We start from the raw sequence: 20,218 nt of genomic DNA on the forward strand, positions 1-20,218 counted from the left end.
TTTTGATTGAATATTATTTTTTTCTATCTTATCTTACTGATTCTAGTTCTTAGACTATACTACTGTTCTGTCTTTTAGTTTTGTTGCTCTCTGCCGTTGTCAGCTTTTAGCTCCAGTGTTTCCTCACGGGGGAGCCTCCGCTTTGAGGGAGGGGTGACTGCCCTTCCCGCGGGGGCTGTCATCGCAGGGACTCCTTGGGTCTGGGTGGCCGGCGGCCTCTACATTTTGTGTGGGGTCCGCCTGTCTAATCCGGGCCTCTATGGTGGTGGCGCCCCTGTGGCCGTGGGCTGTCATTCCCCTCGGCGCAGAGAGCTCCCCTTGGGTACCCTTTCCTCGTATGGTTTCTCTGTGCCTTGTCATGTCTTTTTAACACATTTTATCAGGTTGTGCACTTTGTGTGGGTGTGTGTGAATGATTGCTGATGTACTAATGGATATCTGTCTTGGGTTTGTTGGGAGGGAGGGCATGAACGGATTTTTTTTTTTTCTAATTATCTATGTTTTGCTTTGAATGTTTTAAAGCACTTTGAGTTGCATTTTTATGTATGAAAAGTGCTATATAAATAAAATGTGATTGATTGATGTGATATTATTATTAGTGGAATGATGTTTTTCAAGGTTGAAGAAATAATGAGAGTTTTGCTCCCCCTCTTCCGGCCACTTAGAGCGAGACCTATTGAAAGCTCCTTTTGCTTTTTGGCGGTATAAATAAAGTTTAATTTGCGAGAGAGAAAGTTCCTTCTTTTCTTCTTCTGTTAGGGAAAGAGGGTCTTTATTGTATAAGTTAGCTAAGCTAGAGACAACTTTAACTCCTCTTCTTTCCTGTCTTTTACTGCTTGAGCACCACTCTTCTAAGGAATTTTCCCATCTCATATTTTAAAAGTTCCCAATTAAGCCCGAATCGGTTTTCCTGGTTTGCTTTAGACCAGTAGAGTGAGATCATATTCCTAATTTTACTTTGAATTTCTATCCTATGTAATAATGAACAATTGAGCTTCCAGTAGCTCGAAAATGACGTAGGTATGGGATCCGCAGAGATATTAACAGTTATGTATACGGCTTTATGGTCAGATAACGGTGTTGGGCAGATGCAAAAATCAACAGTATTCCTGTTTAAGATATCAGATATCAGCCAAAAATCTAGTCTAGACTGCTTAGAGACGGTTTTATTGCTCCAAGTGAACAAACTGCTATTACAATTCTTCATCCTCCATATATCTATCAAATTAAATCTTCTCATGAAGTCAGTTAAGAGTGTCTCTTTATTATTATGCTGAGAAGGTGGTAGTTTATCTATAGAGACATCCAATATAGTGTTGAAATCCCCTCCCACCAGTAGTATGCATTTGGGAAATTAGTAAGCCAACCCGTAAGAATATCTTCAATGGATAACAAAAGTATTTTTTTTTCTTTCTTCATATTGTAACCGTAAATATTGGAAATTAGGTCAATTAAGTCATTATGTTCAATAATTTGGCATATGAAGTGACCGTCTGGATCACATTTTGTGGGCAGAACATTTCCTTTGAACCTGTCTTTTAAAGAGGCAACCCCATCTGAACGCTCATTTCCATGGGAAAGTCATATAGTGTTACCCCAATGAGACCTCCAAAAGTTAGTAATGTTCTCAGTAGAATGAGATTCTTGAAAATAAAAAAAGTCTGATTTGAATTGATTTGCAAACAGAAAAAGAGCTTTCCTCTTCATATTATTACGTAACCCCCTGGCATTTAGAGAAACAATAGATAACATTGATAAACAACAAGAACAAGAACAATATAGAAGAAAAACAAACTAAAACCTAGATAAGTGTTGGTTAGCTTTTAAACAGTAGTGTAAACAAGTAGTAAGGATCTATCGATATCAGCACCATATTAACTATATAATTAAGCACAAAAAAGGCGTATTACAATAAAGTGTGCAGCAGTACCTCAGTAGTATAAACAATGTTGTGCTTTTATACAAAAAAAAAATCCTCCTAAAAAACAAGAACCTTTTCAAAAATACTGTATTATTTATGAACCAGCACAAATTTTCTATTTGAGAATTTAACAAAATAACACCCAGAGATATTTATACCTAAGTGAGTCCTGTGCAAAACAACCTTATGTAGACGATCCATGAAACCACGACCCGAACATAGGACATCCACTCCACGTACCTTCAGGTTGGGGTTCAACCCAGATTATGGATGGATTTCCAAACCGTTCACAAAACCTTTTCCCCCTACAAAGTACGCCATTTTTCCTTCATCTCGACTCCACAGTTTTAGTCTGTTTTCTCTGCCCTCCTGGGTCAAATCTTCTGTGAAGTGAAGCCGTTCCGTCTGGAGAAAGGAGTTCTTTTTGGCCACTTTCCACACCGTAACCCTTTTTTCAACGTGCACAACCCTGTCAGACAGGACATGAATCTCGCCACGTATTGACACCATCATTTTTTCGAGGGTGTCGCTTCTGTTGTTAACGAGATTAGCCAAGGATTGTACAGCGTCGTCTGAGCAAAGCCCGAAATCTTTATTTGTGGATAAGGAAGGTTTCTTCAGAATCGGAGGCTTACTGGGAGTCACCGGCATGGGCGGGAATTCTTCCTCCACGAAGATGTTTGCAGATTGCAAACCGCGCCGTTACTGCTATACGCGTGGTCGCTCTCTGAGAAGCTCGTGTTAGCCTCCTCACTGGACTCGCTAGCATTAGGACGCTTCAAACCAGACTTTTTAGGCATTTTGTACGTGTTCAATGAATTTTCCTCCGCAACTTTGTATTTGTCGTCTCGAATAAACTGTATCAGCAGAATATTCTGAGGTCTACAGTCAATTTGTGCAGCAAAACAGGTCTAATGCCGAGAGCTCGAAAAAATGTGAGTACTCACTCCGCCATCTTTCCCAAACATCTTTTTTGAGGACGAATCTGCACAACATGCAAATTAGGATGACGTCATGCAGAACACAGGCATATCCGAAGGGGGAGCTAATCGATCCGTGATTCCTCTCCCCACGCATGTGTAGAGAAGAAAACAAAGATGGCGAACGCGAGCAGATCCGACGGCGCTTCCAGCGGTTCAGGAAACGCATCTTCACAGCAGGTAAAGTCAGCAACGTGTATATCCAATTTATTAATATGTATTTCATAACGTCATTCTGTCTCAAATAATAGCTTTGGACTCAGGCTTATGGCGATAGATTGCAATCTAATGATGTTTCACTGTTAGCATTAGTACTTGGCTAATGTAGCTCTGTTTTCAATGTGTCTATGTACCCACAATTTATCACGTCGACAAAAATGTATCGTATGGATAATGTTAATAGCTCTTGCTAATTTGGTTGCAGGTCCGCTGATAGTGTAGTGGTACACACGCCTGAGTTGTGTGCGGGCAGCGTGGGATCGATTCCCGCTCAGTGACAGTGTCTATGTGTGCCCTGCGACTGGCTGGCGACCAGTTTGGGGTGTAGTCTGCCTTCGCCCATTGACGGCTGGGATAGGCTCCAGCAACTCCCCGCGACCCTATATAGGATAAGCGGTTTGGAAGATGACATGATATGATAATTTGGTTGCTCCGTTGTTATTGATTAATTAAGTATTCTCACAGAACTAAAAAAAAAAAAAAACAAGTAGTGTACAATGCAAAAGAAAAATGTTGCGCATAATTCCTTGTATAGTGAAGACATATCACAAAGGGCTATTTTGTTATTCTGCGAACTAGTTTAAACTGAAATGTAGTGACACAAGTGAGGTTTATCCGCTTTAACATCTTACTGAGTGTTGTTGTCGTCCTTATGTTTTTTGGTACAAATATTACATATTCATAAGTACAGTATACCGTGTTTGTAGACACTGAGATAGTGTGTGTTGTGTATATTTTTTATGAGTTGGTAGTGTAATATCTTTGGATATTAATAAATATATGCACACACGTCAGCTTCATCGGAGTTGGCTTTAATGCAGGTGACTTAACATTAAAACAGGGCTGACTGGGAGTTCACTCTACGTCTCCTCGGTAACTCTGGCATATGCAAACCACCAGCAGACTTTATTGGTACCTAGTTGTAGAACTGTATATAACATCTTCTAGTATGCATAAAAAGAGCAAATTATGAATCCGCCCCATGGAGCAAACTTGTGATTGTGTATTCTTAGAAAAATATATGAAATATCACTGTGTGTTTTATATGGATCAAATTATAGTTTGTCAGTACACTGAAAAAAACCGTTGAAATTTACTCAATTTTATTTTGACAAGTGGTTGCATGATATAAAACCATCTGAATCCTATTAACAATGATCTCTTTTTCTTTTGTAGTTTCTTCATTCTGAGCAAGCTGGGCTGCCAGCTGCAGCACTTTGTAAACTAACCCAGAAGTCCAGTGCAGTATCATCAGAACCTCTACCTGTTCAGCATACCCCATTACGTTTTCTCCGGAAATCATTTGAATAGATCCACTGTAAATGTTCTGGATGTAACGATTTACTCCAGCGCAGATTCAAGTGTCAAATAGGGCTGTCACAAACGATTATCTTGCTAGTCGACTATTCACCAACAGGAGTTGCGATTAGTTGACTAATTGGATCATATGTAAATTGCAGCATAATTGCACCAGCAAGCTGCTGCTCTTATATGACTATCAGTAGCTTACAGCTAGAGCTCTTTAAGGTATCGTACAAAAGAATAAAGACAAGATAATAGTACATTCAACTTGAACTAAACTGTGCAGGTTGTACCAGCATTCCTGACTTGTTTTTAGTGGAGTACCAGTAATTGAAATTGAATTGTGGCCGTAAATATTTTATTGCTGAATGTTTAGTGCATTTTAAAATGGAACTAAAAAAGATAAGATAAGATAAGATAAGAATGCCTTTATTGATCCCACAGTGGGGAAATTTTCGTTGTTACAGTAGCAAGGATATAGGTCACACAGGGGCGGCGGCATAATGTGGCCATTAATGTATAACATTGACGGCAAACATTTAGAATCAAACCTATGTAGATATACGCAGTAACATGTGTATATACACATGTGTATACACACCAACCTACATCTACATAAAAAATATGAGGAACACTCATTTCGGCCTGTACATAGTACAGAGGAAAAAATACTCTAAGTGACAGTGCTGCAGTGCTGTAGTGAAATGTAAGGAACAGCATTGGATAAAAATAAAACTAGACTAACAGTAGTGGGGAATGTTGAGTGTTGCACGGTATTACAGTAGTGGGGAATATTGGGTATTGCACGATACGAGCTCAGGTGCAGGACTGCACAATTGCACTAATGACCGCCAGTTTGTAGAGACTACACAATGTTCTTGTTAAAGAGTCTGACAGCAGCAGGCAAGAAGGAACGGCGGAATCTCTCCTTTGCACAGCGAGGGTGTAACAGTCTGTCACTGAAGGTGCTGTGGAGTGCTGTTAGGGTGCCCTGGAGGGGGTGGTCCGGGTTGCCCAGCATTGATGACAGCTTGGCCAACATCCTCCTGTCCCCCACCGAGTCCACAGAGTCCAGGGAGCAGCCCAGGACAGAGCCGGCCCTCTTGACCAGTTTGTCCAGCCGCTTCTTGTCCCGGGCCGAGACGCCGCCTGCCCAGGTGACCACTCCCTGGAAGATGACCGATGCAACCACCGAGTCATAAAAGTTCCTGAAAAAAACAATACACTATGCTGAGTTGCACTAATACTATGAAACTACCTATAAATACTAAATGAAATACCGGATTTGTAAACACATTTCACCCTTCCTTGGCATCAATTTTTTCTCCAGCGGGAGATGAGGCATTTTTGAGAGAAACATTTGCACCTAATAATTTGAGCGTGGCTATTGTTAACATGGTGTTGCGAATCGATTCTAATCTCTTTTATTTATTTATTTATTTTTCATATCGATGCATATTTTATGCAGTTTAAATTGATTTTAGATTAATCGTTACATCCCTAGAAAATGTATCAAACAATGTGTAAATTCTTCATGTGTGGTGTCAGAAATCAGATTTCAACTGATTGAAACTGATGTACACAAATACATATCCACACACAAAAAAGTATTGCCTGTTCATCGCGTCCAATGATACTGAATAATAAATGTTATGCCTACCTACAAATAATATACTCTGTGAAATAATTGATGTCTATTATACTCTGATGTGTTGCATAATTATGCAATTTTGTACTCATGATTTTGTCAAGTATTTTCATTTCTATGTTGTCATTTTCTCGTGTCACCGTTTCAATCTCCACGTCATCATTGACATCGTCCCCCAAGTCAGGCAGTCCATCTGAGGGCATGTGTTCATTGTCGATCCAGATTGTCATCACATATATATATATATATATATATATATATATATATATATATAGAAATACACATATATATATATATATACATACACATATATATATATATATATACACATATATATATATACACACATATATATACACATATATATATATATACACACATATATATACACATATATATATATATATATATATATATATATATATATATATATATATATATATATATATATATATATATATATATATATATATGACCCTTTTTTGCCGATCCGGCCGCGACTCTTCACCCTTGACCTAGGTACCCTTACGGCCGCGACCCCCCACCCTTATTCATAAAAATTATCACCCCCCGCCACCCCGTTCCGTCCCCCCCAAAAAAAGTGTCCGTGATTGACGCCGCCGCGGGAGGGATGCTAACGGCAGAGGCTTTTTAAGGATCATTAGCTGGCTAATTTACTATTCAAACCCGCTGTGGACATGCTTCAAACATGCTTCAAAATGCACCACTAGTACTTTACTACTTACCCAACTGCGTATGCTTACTTCTATTGCGAGCCCCGGGGTTGGTTTTGTCATATTGTATAATTATTTGGGTCCAACATTTGTTGGTAGCTGTAAGCACGGGCTCCACTAAATAGACGAATTGAAGGGCTTGCAATGCTTTATTTTACAACCTCAAAACAGTAACCCTCCTGGGCCACAAGAGGAGGGCGCTCAGGGTTAGTGCATGCAATGCGTCTCTACCATAACATCCCCCTTTCTGAGTACATTATGAATTATAATGTAAATTCTAAATGTTTGAATGTAGAATGTAGGAACAAAGACTTTGCATGTAATTGTAAACCCAATTCGATGTCTCACTCTGTAATAACAATTTTCTTAATGGACAGATCAGAGCAGCAACAATTCCTGATGGCATGTGCAAACCAAAATACGACTAACTGCTTTTATCACTGGGTTTGTGCAAAAACAACTCTCACTATGTATTGGGGTGTTGAACAATATGGTGTGTATCCTTTCGTGTGGGCTTCCATCCTCCCATACCCCCAAAAATATGCTTATAGGGATCGAAGTCAGTCACACATGCACACACACATAAACGCACAATGTTCATACATTTTTTGCAAATTGTAAAAAACTTGAACTTGAACATAGATTGTCTTTTTCCATCAAAATTGCTTTTTTAGAATTGTTTTGGATTTTTTTTTATAAGAAAAGTACTGTTTGTATATCTGAGGTGTCATAAAAGCAAAAAATATTGGTGTCAAAGTTGAAGTTTTACTTGAAATAAGTCTTTTCACAAAAGCCTCGATTTCTCAGGTTTTTTTCCAGAAACTGGATTTTCATTGAAACTTGCCCATGTACGGTAGAGATTACTCAAGACTGGGAAATTCTAGAAATAAACTTCTTCTTTCTGAAGAAAGAAGAGAGTAGGGCTCTTTGATGTTGCCTTATACGAAAATCCCGATTACTTTCTCTCAAACCGGATTTTCTGATAACGATCACGATTTCTTTGCATAATGCAAATAATGAAAAGTATTTTGAATGTCTTGTATTTAACCTAAATTTTTCTTTCTTTGAACTCGAAATGCCACTGAATTTAAATTAATACACACAGAACAATCCCTTGGGATTAACAGCATTTTACTTATACAACAGACTTCAGATCTGTTCTTAATTAAACCAATAACGAAAGAAGGTCAATCTATAAACCAACCAGTCTGTCAGCAAGTCATTTTGCCAACCAGCTAGTCAATCAAGTCAGTCAGACAGTCAGATGAGGTAGGTAGGCAGCCAGGCTCAAGGTGGCTTTACCTTTCTCTCTGGTCTTACATAAACATAAATCATTGATTAGTGCAAAACTGTCACTCAATAATAACAATATGCAAGGTGACAATCACCTTGTCTGAAAAAAATCACATGTCCATCCATAATGCCAGTGAAGGTAACAAACAGAAAGATCTCTTGGGATTATAAGCATCTCATCTTTACAATAGACGTCTGGTCTCTCTGCTCTTCATAAACCAAAACTGAATAAAGTTGCTTGTGTTTGAATCTTTCACTGCAACTGATTTAAAACACAAGGGTCACTGATAGTGTAGTGGTACACACGCCTGATTTATGTGTGGGCAGCGTGGGATCGTTTCCCGCTCAGTGACGGTGTCTGTGTGTGCCCTGCAACTGGCTGGCGACCAGTTCAGGGTGTAGGCTGCCTTCGCCCGTTGACGGCTGGGATAGGCTCCAACACCTCCCTGCAATCCTGTATAGGATAAGCGGTTTGGAAGATGATGATGATGATGATGATTTAAAACACAATTTGCACTGGGGATTGTTTCGGCCCGTGTCCATATCGTTGAAACCATACTATTTCCGGACTACAGATCTACTTTTCCTGATTTATTAACTAAATGCTCCCTTGCCTGAGCAAACGTAGCAGAATCGTCGGTAGCCATGGATGTTGTTGTTGTTTCGGACTGCGCGCTCGAGGGAGGAAGCGAAATTCAGAGGAAACTACGGTGACTTAGACACACCAAAAATAAAACGTACCAATTTGAGCATTATTAAAATCGTTTTATCAGAATTTTTAGTAAAATGCCCTCTCTGACTGCCTCCTGAAATTGAGTGCGGGGTGACATGGAGTGCAAAATACTATTTTACAACCTCCTCAGATTCAGAAAACAGGTCAGCCGTGATTGGTCGTTGTGAGCAGTTGTGATGTCATTTTCAGTCGACAGAAGACAAAATGGCTGCCCCCAGAGATGGCTAAAAACGAGTGCATTTTGCTGCTTAACTTATATTCCTCAAATGCAAAATTAATCAGAATGCCGTGTTTCAACTAGTGGGCATGCTGGGAACATATTCTTGAAAAAAATATGTTTGGGTTGATATTCGCTTTAATGTTTCCCGTCCAACACCAGCTAAAAGGGCCGTCAGTCTTAGACGGACCGGTCCGTCGGTCGGATGGAATGCACACCTCTGTTAATTCCATATCCCATTTTAAAAATATATCGATAGAATTTTTATATCTATATTTCGCCCAGCCCTAGTACAAAGTACATAATTTACTGTGCCACAGTATTCAGAACTTGTTTGAAAATAGAGACATTAGTTATGATCTAAGGGGAACTATTGTCCTCAAAAAAACATAAGACAAGGACTAACATGAAGCAGAGATGTGTTTCAGTTCTGAAAATGATTTGAAAACGTGTGGTTCTATCATTTCTTTTTAAAGAATGTTGAAAATACTGACTAAATATATGAATGAAGTGTAAGAGTGTATATAAATTGTAAATTGTGTTGGTTTGGCAAGGATGTTAAAAAAAGTGCAACAACTTTTTTGTCTTTAAAGTTGTTATGGTAGGCTTTACAGCCAGAGAATGGATCACTACGCAGACAAAAGGGTTTGAGAGCAGTGACACATGCTTTATTCCAACCAGTAGTAAAGCACAAAAAATAGTAACACGAAACTGCGATGACAAAATGTCGTCACTGGAACAAAAACAAGTGATGCTGCTCACTAACAAAAGTTGGCGGACAGAGCCACAACAGAAGGAAGGTAACCGCAGAGCAGGTTGACGGGCTATTTACAAAAACGCAAACACAAAATCACAGTAGAACTTAACTATACAAACCTTCAGTTCTACTGGAACGACAACCTTGGTTGCAAATGGAACGATGCAGTAATGGCAAGCAGCGAGACAGCATACAAAGAATACTCTGGCACCTTCCATTGTTTGGAGCTGAACCTAATACGACCAACGGCTAGCTGGAGACAGGTGATCTGACTGACTGCAAGTGCTGCAGCTTAGTCACTCTGCCCACACTCTACTATTGTAGATTGTGGATGGAGAGAACGCATTAACAAGAGGCCAAAAACACAGAACATGACCAAAAAAAAAAATTATTACAAATTTTACTGTGTGAACCTTTATTACCAATTCTACTGTGTGAGACGATAAATGTTATGTTGGTGTGTCGTAGGGGTGTGAATGATAATCATTTTTTCGATGCATCGTTCGCCGCATTAAAAAGATCCTGAATCGATTCGTAGGTATTAATAATCGATATTTAAAGTTTAACTAAAAAACAAAAGTATGCACAAGTGGTTACGTGTGTTTGTATGTCAGACATCTGTGCTAGACTAAGCTAATACATGACAAGATGTTGGAACAAGCAAAACCTTATATGAGTAGAGCGAAGTCAGAGTGTGAAATATAAATCTTTGCTCTTCCTTGAGATTTTTATTTTAATAATAAAATCTGTGTTTTACATGGACTATAAATTGTAAGCCAATGAAATGATGCATTGGAATCACAATCGAATCGAATCATAGGTCTCTGTACCGGACTTAAATCAAATCGTGGGCATCGGGATCGAATCGTGAGTTACCCATAGATTCCCACCACACCGCGTGTCGTGGACTATGATTTTCTTTGCTGGTGACTTTTGTTTGTGTTGCCGTTTTGTGGCCAGTAATTTTCTTTGCTGAAATGTGCTTTGTCATGTAAAAAAGGCGAAGGCTTGAAAACCTTTAGCTTCATTCCACGCATTTTCAGTCCCTTGTTTTCTTGAAAACCTATGCATTGACTGATCTGTTTTCTTTTATTGAAGCTGATTGAATAAGAAAATAACCAAACCAAAAAATCCGACATACAGCACACATCATCAAAAGCCAAATATGTGCTCCGCGCAGGCAGGTGAGAGTGCTTGGGAGACGACTCACAATCGTTCAGGCATCTTCAAAAGCGCGTGCAAAGTTGTGAGGAGTAAATTTAAAAAAAATATTTGACTGTAATTTAAATCCACTTGAAACATAAAGCATAAAGTGGACATTTGTGATGATAGTAATAACTCAGCCACGCAGAGAGTTGATTTGCTATGTGCGGCAGTAATGTGACAATCCTAGTAGGCGTCTTCATGTACCAAACCCCCAAATATTTTTACCTATTCACACCATGCTCCTCTGTCAATCTGAGATGAAACCCTTCACACGGGACCATAACTTCCATAAACATTACACCACATGCTGTTGTGTTTTGTGCGCATGCGTGTCACTTCATGGACAGGTTCTGTTCACAGAAGTCACATTTGTTTTTCTAATGTGAATGAGGGTATATAGAAAAGATAAGCTTGATCAAAAAAAATCCAAATTAGGGATCATGCCCTGCAGTGTGAACATACTGATCAAAACCTTCCTTCTACCAGCACCCTTTTTTTCCAACAGATAAAGAATTTGTTGCATTCTTCTTCTATAGTGTGCTCTGAAAATTCACCCCATTGTCTTGTTTGGTCCTGGCAGATGAAGATTGATACAGGTGTTGCTACAATGGAGAGAATGGCCCCTGGGTACTTGAATCACCTGTGACCTGGGTGAGGTGGAATGACAAAACATATCTCACACAGTCTTCACCGTCAGCTTCTCTGCAGATTTAAAATCTGTCTTCTTAGATGGAAACTTTTGAAATTGATAAACCCCATCCACCATGCTCTCACTGTTGTCACACATTTTTAAAGGGCTTACTCTCACCTAACTTCCTTAAAATAGATAGATACTGCCTATTGTATTAGCAACTGTTTTGTAATATGTAATAGTTGTACAAAAAAGAAAAAAAGAAATACTCTAAGAATACCTGAAATCATTATTCTAAACTAAAGGCTGAAGAAGGTGCACCATTTATCATCAGTGCAAAGAAGTCAGATAACAGATTCAATATCACGGATGGCTCTGGGTCATTAAACCTCTTGGCCAATACAACCAAACAGAATAAAAATCTCCAAGCCACACCAAAATAAGTGTAAGTACTAGTTAGCCATGACATCACATTTGTTTTGCCACTTGTGCCGCACATACATACACATTGCAGAGACATTGGAGCCCAAATAACACAAAACACATTAAAACTTCAGGTACAGTGTTTTTTTCTCCCGGGATGTAGGCATAGCATGATGGGTAACTGCGCATTGTAGTGGTAGAAAAGTTGTCATTAGTAAGGAAGCTGCTCCTTGGTTGTCAGCTTGCCTGCATTTCAGCTGCACACAAAAAAATCGAGATAACTGGAAGGGTGAAGAGTTTTACGATATATCTCCGCAATTGAGTATGAAATTATTCCCAGTCTTTGCACATTTTCAACACTTGTGTTCTAAAATAATGTATTTAGAGGGAAAAAAAATCCAGAAATGTCTTTACATGTTTAAGAAGTGTTTGTTTTTAAAGATTCATTAGGGTATGATTTTTATTCAACATTTTTTTTCAACACTTAAAAGTAATCAGGACTTTAGTAATTTTGTATTTTCTTTTATTCAAGCCCAGTGTTAATAAACACATTTTTAGAAGTAGGAGTAGTAGTACATTGTTTAATCTGTCATCATCCAGTCTCTTACACAATATACACAATACAACAATTCACAGTCAGTGACAGAATAAGGCTTATTCAAGCCTGGCCTTTTCTCCCCCTTTAAAGGTAACATATAGCTGAATTTACCTATTTACACTGTATGCAGGGCGGCATGGTAGTCGACTGGTTAGCACGTCCGCCTCACAGTTCAGAGGTTGTGGGTTCGATCCTGGCTCCGGCCTCCCTGTGTGGAGTTTGCATGTTCTCCCCGTGCCTGCGTGGGTTTTCTCCAGGTACTCCAGTTCCCTCCCACATTCCAAAAACATGCATGGTAAATTGATTGGACTCTCTAAATTGCCCCTAGGTGTGATTGTGAGTGCGGATGACTGTCTCTGTGTGCCCTGCGATTGGCTGGCAAACAATTCAGGGTCCTCGATTCAGTGTACTTGAGAAATTGCCAAAGTACAGTAATCCCTCGTTTATTGCCGTTAATGGGGATTGCATTTTAGCCAAAGGTACAATCCTGGTGTATTAATCCATCCATTATCGATACCGCTTATCCTCACAAGGGTCGCGGGGCGTGCAGGAGCCTATCCCAGCTGTCTTCGGGCAGTAGGCAGGGGACACCCTGAATTGGTTGCCAGCCAATCGCAGGGCACACAGAGACAAACATCCACACTCACACTCACACCTCGGGGCAATTTAGAGAGTCCAATCAACTTACCACGCATGTTTTTGGGAATGAATGAGGAAACCAGAGTACCCGGAGAAAACCCATGCAGGAACGGGGAGAACATGCAAACTCCACACAGGGAGGCTGGGATCGAACCCACAACCTCTGAACTGTGAGGCGGACGTGCTAACCAGTTGACCACCGTGCTGCCATATTTTAATACTTGAAACAGCAATATGCATTATCTGATTGACATTACTGTGTAAACTTAGCAACAAATGTTGCTTTTATTTAACCTAATGTAGCACCTGATGTAGTATATTTTCTTTTAAATCATATTGCAATTTGTCCTGCGATTGGCTGGCAACCAGTTCAGGGTGTACCCCGCCTACTGCCCGATGACAGTTGGGATAGGCTCCAGCACCCCCGCGACCCTTGTGAAGATAAAGCGGTATAGATAATGGATGAATGGATGGATAATATTGGTGATCTTTATTTCACATGTAGTTAATGTTAGGATGTGATATTGTGCATCACAGCAGAGGGCAGTGTTGAACATTGTGTGAAAAATGACGGTTGGCTAAGTGAACCATAAAGTAAGAATCTCCCTGGGCGGAGAGAAAAAACGAAGAGACCGAAGAAAGAAAAAGCCGCGCGGTGCTGTAGTGGGCTGATTGAAGTACTGTGTATTTCCTCTGTTAAGAGCAAAAAAAGTTCAAGCTCGTTCCACGCCTTACTGTAATTGGTGTAACACTAACATTAAACCCTGAGAAATTAACATCAAACAGAACAGCTTTATTTTTCAATATAATCCAACAGCATATTTTGTAACAATAAATAACATACTTTTAACTGCTAAGATTGCAGAAGTTATGCATAGTCTAGGGTTTTGTGTGGGAAAAGAAGTGATCTACAATCCCTGGTGTTATTGTACTACGCGACGGGAATTTTATATCATGGATACACTGCCACTGTCTGCATCATGCCACAACCGATTAAGGGCGCAAATCTGATGCAATGTACTCTGCAATGGATTAGGTAATTTTTCTTGCTCTTTCGTGTCGTGTTATGCAAATGTAAAAGAGTTCTGCTCCGACGAGGTACAATACTGTAGGCTTTATTTATCATCGGCATTCACGGAACCGACTCTCCTGCAGAGTCCGCCCTTCCAACCTCTCCGGGGCAATGGACTATACCAAATAGAAGGGGTGTCCGGGACAAACTATTATAGTGCATCTAACAGATCACACCACATATCCCCTTTTAAGTAAAACAAATAATCATCCGGTCTGTTTTACTGCAAATGCATAATCATGCACATCCCAGAAAACAAAACGAAGTAGACTCTTCTTTTTACCACAATCACCACAGTCCCCTCAAGTTCCTGCTTAAGCAAAATATGAACATCAAAGGAAACGTTTGCACTATTCGTTCAACATGTAATAAGACGATGAAATAGTTCAAATCGCATTAAAATAGATAGAACAAATTATTTTTCCAGGGTCCTTTGCGGGTTCTACCAGACATGCGCAGACCTGCACCATTTCGTACGCGGGCCTCTCTCAACTCATTGGAAAAGCCACGGTGGAATTTAATGGAATCTGTAAACTGAAAGCGGCCCCTTTCGTCTGAACCAGTGTTACTTGGTAAGTAAACTATTTTATGAACCTCCAAGGTTCAGACAGTTGTCCTCAAAGGCCTGCCAGTTCTCCTTACTGAGGACTCCACTGAAGTTTACAATACTTTCCTCGTAAGTAAAAGAAACATTGATATCAGTTTCTTAATCATCATGTCAAAATCATGCTTATGTATTTCATATTTAATTCAAATCATAATTATTTTCCCCAACACAGTTAAAAATCCCCTTGGATGAACTAAAAAAGACATTGTCAACCAAGAGTATATAAAATCTTTAAAATGAGTTAAACTGTAAAATCTTAGCAATTTCCCTCCCTTCCTCCTCCAAAAGAAGACCACATTCAATAACTAGTCCTGTGTGCTTTTTTGCAGGACACAGCGAAAGATGAAGCACTTGCCTCAGTCACATTTGGGGTTCTGAATGTAATTGAAGATGCTCAGCAGCATGGTCAAAACGCAGTGCAGCTCCAGCCCATCTCCACTGCTGTCATACTTGGGTGGGAGGTACTGTTATGGAGAATCTTCTGTTTAAACTCATGTTTGCCCTGTGCATTTAACAACGTTGAAACAAATGCACTGCTGAACATTTAAAAATAAATGTTAATGGCACTAAGTTAATACACTGAGTGTTCTACATTCATTGTTTTTTGGGGCTCATTACAGGTATAATGATCCGATTTCTTTAATCAGCCTAATGTATATTGTAGAATTGATGTAGGTAAAAAAAATAAGTTGACCTGTATGAGTAAAACTAAAAAGAATTAAGCTTTCACAATCCACAAATTTTAAGTTAGTTACTAAAATAAATAAATAAATACAATGTTAATTGAGTAATGTAAACTCAGAATAAATAAGTTTGTGATACTAATTAATTTAAGTTAAACTGAGTACTGCAAAGTTAATTTAAGTCCTGGTTACTCACAACAAATAAGTTGGTGAAATCTAATTTATCCAAGTTCAAGTGAATTAGTTTTTTTGCGGCATCGACTTTGCACATTTTTTTGGAGTAAAGTCAACGTATTATATTTTACAGTGTACATCAACGCTACGCCATCCCGAAGTCATATTCAGTCGCGAATTTAGGTCGCTAACAAACCGCTAGTTAATTACGCCTGGAGGTGGGGCTCGATGGCGAGCCCCTGATGGCCGGGCCTGCACCCATGGGGCCCGGCCTGGCTCAGCCCGAAAAGGACACGTGGGTCCCCCTTCCCATGGGCTCACCACTGGTGGGAGGGGCCAAAGGGGTCTGGTGCCGTGTGAGCTGGGTGGCGGCAGAAGACTTAGCGGCCCGATCCCCGGCAACAAAAACTAGCTCTTGGGACATGGAATGTCACCTCTCTGGCAGGTAAGGAGCCTGAGCTGGTATGTGAGGCTGAGCTGTTCTGACTAGATATAGTCGGGCTCACCTCCACACACAGCTTGGGCTCTGGTACCAGTCCTCTCGAGAGGGGTTGGACGCTCTTCCACTCTGGAGTTGCCCAGGGTGAGAGGCGCCGAGCAGGCGTGGGCATACTTATTGCCGCCCGGCTTGGCGCCTGTACATTGGGGTTCACCCCGGTGGACGAGAGGGTAGCCTCCCTCCGCCTGAGGGTGGGGGGACACCAACGGTAAGGGATGCTGTCCAGCTGAAGAAGGAGTCCTATTGGGCCTTTTTGGCCTGCGGGACTACGGAGGCAGCTGACAGGTACCGGGTGGCCAAGCGGAATGCAGCTCTGGCGGTTGCTGAGGCAAAAACTCAGGTTTTGGAAGAGTTTGTGGAGGCCATGGAATATGACTTCCGGACGGCTTCGAGGAAATTCACCATCCAGCGTCTCAGGAGAGGGAAGCAGTGCACCATTAACACTGTTTATAGTGGAGATGGGGTGCTGCTGACCTCAATTCGGGACGTTATGGGTCGGTGGGGAGAATGCTTAAACACCTCCTCAATTCCACCAACACGCCTTCCACTGAGGAAGCAGAGCCTGAAGACTCTGAGGTGGACTCTCCTATCTCTGGGGTTGAAGTAACCGACTTAGTCAAAAAGCTCCTCTGTGGCAAAGTGGGGGTGGATGAGATCCGCCCGGAGTTCATAAAGGCTCTGGATGTTGAGGGGCTGTCATGGTTGACACGCCTCTACAACATCGCGTGGACATCGGGGACAGTGCCTCTGGATTGGCAGACCGGGGTGGTGGTCCCCCTTCTTAAAAAGGGAGACCAGAGGGTGTGCTCCAATTACAGAGGGATCACACTCCTCAGCCTCCCTTGTAAGGTCTATTCAGGGGTGCTGGAGAGGAGGGTTCGTCGGAAGGTCGAATCTCAGATTCAGGAGGAGCAATGTGGTTTTCTTCCCGGCTGTGGAACAGTGGACCAGCTCTACACCCTCAGCAGGGTCCTCGAGGGTGCATGGGAGTTCGCCTAACCAGTCTACATGTGCTTTGTGGACTTGGAGAAGGCGTTCGACCGTGTCCCTCGGGGAGTTCTGTCGGGGGTGCTTCGGGAGTTCGGGGTACCAAGCCCCCTGATAAGGGCTGTCCGGTCCCCGTGAGGGTTGGACTCCGCCAAGGCTGCTCTTTGTCACTGATTCTGTTCATAACCTTTATGGACAGAATTTCTAGGCACAGCCGAGGTGTCGAGGGGGTCCGGTTTGGTGGCCTCAGTATTGCATCTCTGCTTTTTGCAGATGATGTGGTACTGTTGGCTTCAACCGCGATCCCCAACTCTCGCTGGAGCGGTTCGCAGTCGAGTGTGAAGCGGTTGGAATTAAAATCAGCACCTCCAAATCTGAGACCATGGTCCTCAGTCTCCAGGTCGGGGATGGGATTCTGCCCCAAGTGGAGGAGTTCAAGTATCTTGGGGTCTTGTTCACGAGTGAGGGTAAGATGGAATGGAAGATCGACAGGCAGATCGGTGCAGCGTCTGCTGTGATGCGGACCCTGTATCGGTCTGTCGTGGTGAAGAAGGAGCTCAGCCGAAAGGCGAAGCTCTCAATTTACCGGTCGATCTATGTTCCTACTCTCACCTATGGTCATGAGCTGTGGGTCCTGACCGAAAGAACAAGATCTCGGATACAAGCGGCCGAAATGGGTTTCCTTCGCAGGGTGTCCGGGCTCTCCCTTAGAGATAGGGTGAGAAGTTCGGCCATCCGGGAGGGACTCAGTCAAACCGCTGCTCCTCCGCGTTGAGAGGAGCCAGTTGAGGTGGCCCGGGCATCTGATTAGGATGCCTCCTGAACGCCTCCCTGGTGAGGTGTTCCGGGCATGTCCCACCGGCAGGAGACCCCGAGGACGACCCAGAACACGCTTGAGAGAGTATGTCTCCCGGCTTGCCTGGGAACGCCTTGGGATCCCTCCGGAAGAGCTGGAAGATGTTGCTGGGGAGAGGGAAGTCTGGGCTTCCCTGCTGAAGCTGCTGCCTCGCGCTTCAGATAAGTGGGAGATAATGGATGGATGGATGAATGATACGGCACAAGTCTCCAGCGTTAGTAGCAAGCAGCTGTTATTATTAACAAGTGCCTGGCTGGTACTTCAACAGCTGTTCCTTGCTTTTTTTTTTTTTTACTTCTTATTCAATATTGTGGAGATTATTTTGTAATGCGCTGTCCATGTGTAAAGGAAGGTGCATTAAATTGCACTTCAAGGTCAAAAAATAAAACTAAACCTCGTCTTCATTTATTTTATCAAAACACTTTTGCTCATTAAATAGTTTTAAGAAAACAATCAGCTCAAAATGTCTGGCATAATACCACTGGTTCCAGAACATCGCCACGGACGAGTTTGACAAAAGCTTCAAGATGTGGACCTTGCAGCTGCACCCGAAAAAAAACACGCTGGTGCTGCATGGGCCAAGCAATACAGGAAAAACATGGTTCATCAGGCCTGTGCTGAAACTATACAACTACGCAGAAGCGCACAACGAAAACACCTTCAGCTTCTCAGGATGCTGCGGAAAAGATATCGTGGCGTGGGAAGAACCTCTCATCGGCCAACATAGACATGTGCAAACTGATATTCAAGGGCACGCCGACGGAAGTGCCGCACAAATTCAGAGACCCCAAACACAATCCGATCTCTGACTCAAAACCGTGACCAATCTGAACCGAGGACTTAGGTGATCCGTTGAACACTAGTGAGTACCAAAGTCAATCTCCAGGTACTAATGTGAGTAACCCATGAAAAAAATTATGTGCACCCCTGTTAATATGGGAATGTACAATGAATGTCAGCATTGTATGGACAAACATCATATCATAATTTTGGGGTGGAAAAAACAAGTACAATTGATTGACAAGTATGTTAAATAGATTAATAATACATGAAAGTAATAAATTGATGAATAATAGCTAAAGAATACACACACACAGCCTTACATTAACTACAAGTTCAAACAGATAATTTTTATTGTACAGGCAGTCGATATACTACACTTAAACTATAAATATAGTAAAGAGTAAGTGGACAAATATGTAAAAATGTTCTGCTGAACTGATTAAAGGTGAGCTCATTTTAAGCCTCAACTATGACATGTCTCTGTGTTTTACTCTGCAGTTGTCAAAGACATTCTGCCCAAAGCTCTGCCCTTGGCAACACATAGTAAATATTCCGATTGGATAACAACAGAATCTTTTAAATTAATGATGAATAAATATATATTTATGAATTAATTGCAAATATCACTACTTTATCTTGAGGATCAATACTTAAAATTGAGCACTATGGATCGGAATATCGATATTTTGATATCAATACGCCCATCCCTCATTGAAGGCAGTCAGGTCAGCCGTCCCCGCCGATTAAGTGTCCCTTATTTATTTTTCAGGGAGCCCTATTCCCACCCCTAATCGGAATCTATAATTCTCTGAGCCAACGCTTTGCCAATGTCCACAAAATATCATTAAATTCATGAGTAATGTCATCTAACTTGCTTATTATTATACCACCACTCTTTGTAAACCAAGTCGAATAATTCATTGAACGACATCTGTTCTGTATAATATGATTTATTACCTTCCAAGTCTTTGGATATCAAATATACACTCCTCAAGGGATTTACTTTAATTAATAGTTCTTTTTTGCGCTCTTATATTTACCAATTTATTCTTCTAAAGCTTATACTTTTCCTCACTATCACCAGTTCATACTTGTACAAGTTTCATATTAAGTAGGTTTTTCTTTTTACATGCTCTTAGTAGACCTTTTGTTTTTATTTCTTTCCAACAACTTGGATTTCCTCTGCCTGACAGAGACTTGGACTGGCGCCGGTGAGTGCAGTGCGATGCTTGAACTATTACCACCTGCATGCTCTTA

General features: G+C 41.2%; 1 protein-coding gene and 1 long non-coding RNA gene across 2 annotated transcripts in view; both read left to right on the plus strand.

Moving 5' to 3' along the window:
• Positions 1–11,752, plus strand: part of LOC147148049 (uncharacterized) — a 43,218-nt gene extending 31,466 nt beyond the window's left edge. Inside the window, 2 exon segments of the mRNA XM_086027242.1 lie at positions 11,590–11,652; positions 11,654–11,752. Coding sequence (XP_085883368.1) covers positions 11,590–11,652; positions 11,654–11,752 — 162 coding nt within the window.
• A 2,596-nt stretch (positions 11,753–14,348) lies between these two features.
• On the plus strand, positions 14,349–15,554 carry LOC147148051 (uncharacterized). The gene is made up of 2 exons (XR_015086496.1): positions 14,349–14,944; positions 15,309–15,554. It is a non-coding gene; the product is annotated as an uncharacterized LOC147148051 (long non-coding RNA).
• The last annotated feature ends 4,664 nt before the right edge of the window (positions 15,555–20,218 follow it).

The sequence above is a fragment of the Filicampus tigris genome, chromosome 4 (genome assembly GCF_054856515.1).
Source record: "Filicampus tigris isolate MCC_2025a chromosome 4, RoL_Ftig_1.0, whole genome shotgun sequence".
Classification (NCBI taxonomy): Eukaryota; Metazoa; Chordata; class Actinopteri; order Syngnathiformes; family Syngnathidae; genus Filicampus; species Filicampus tigris.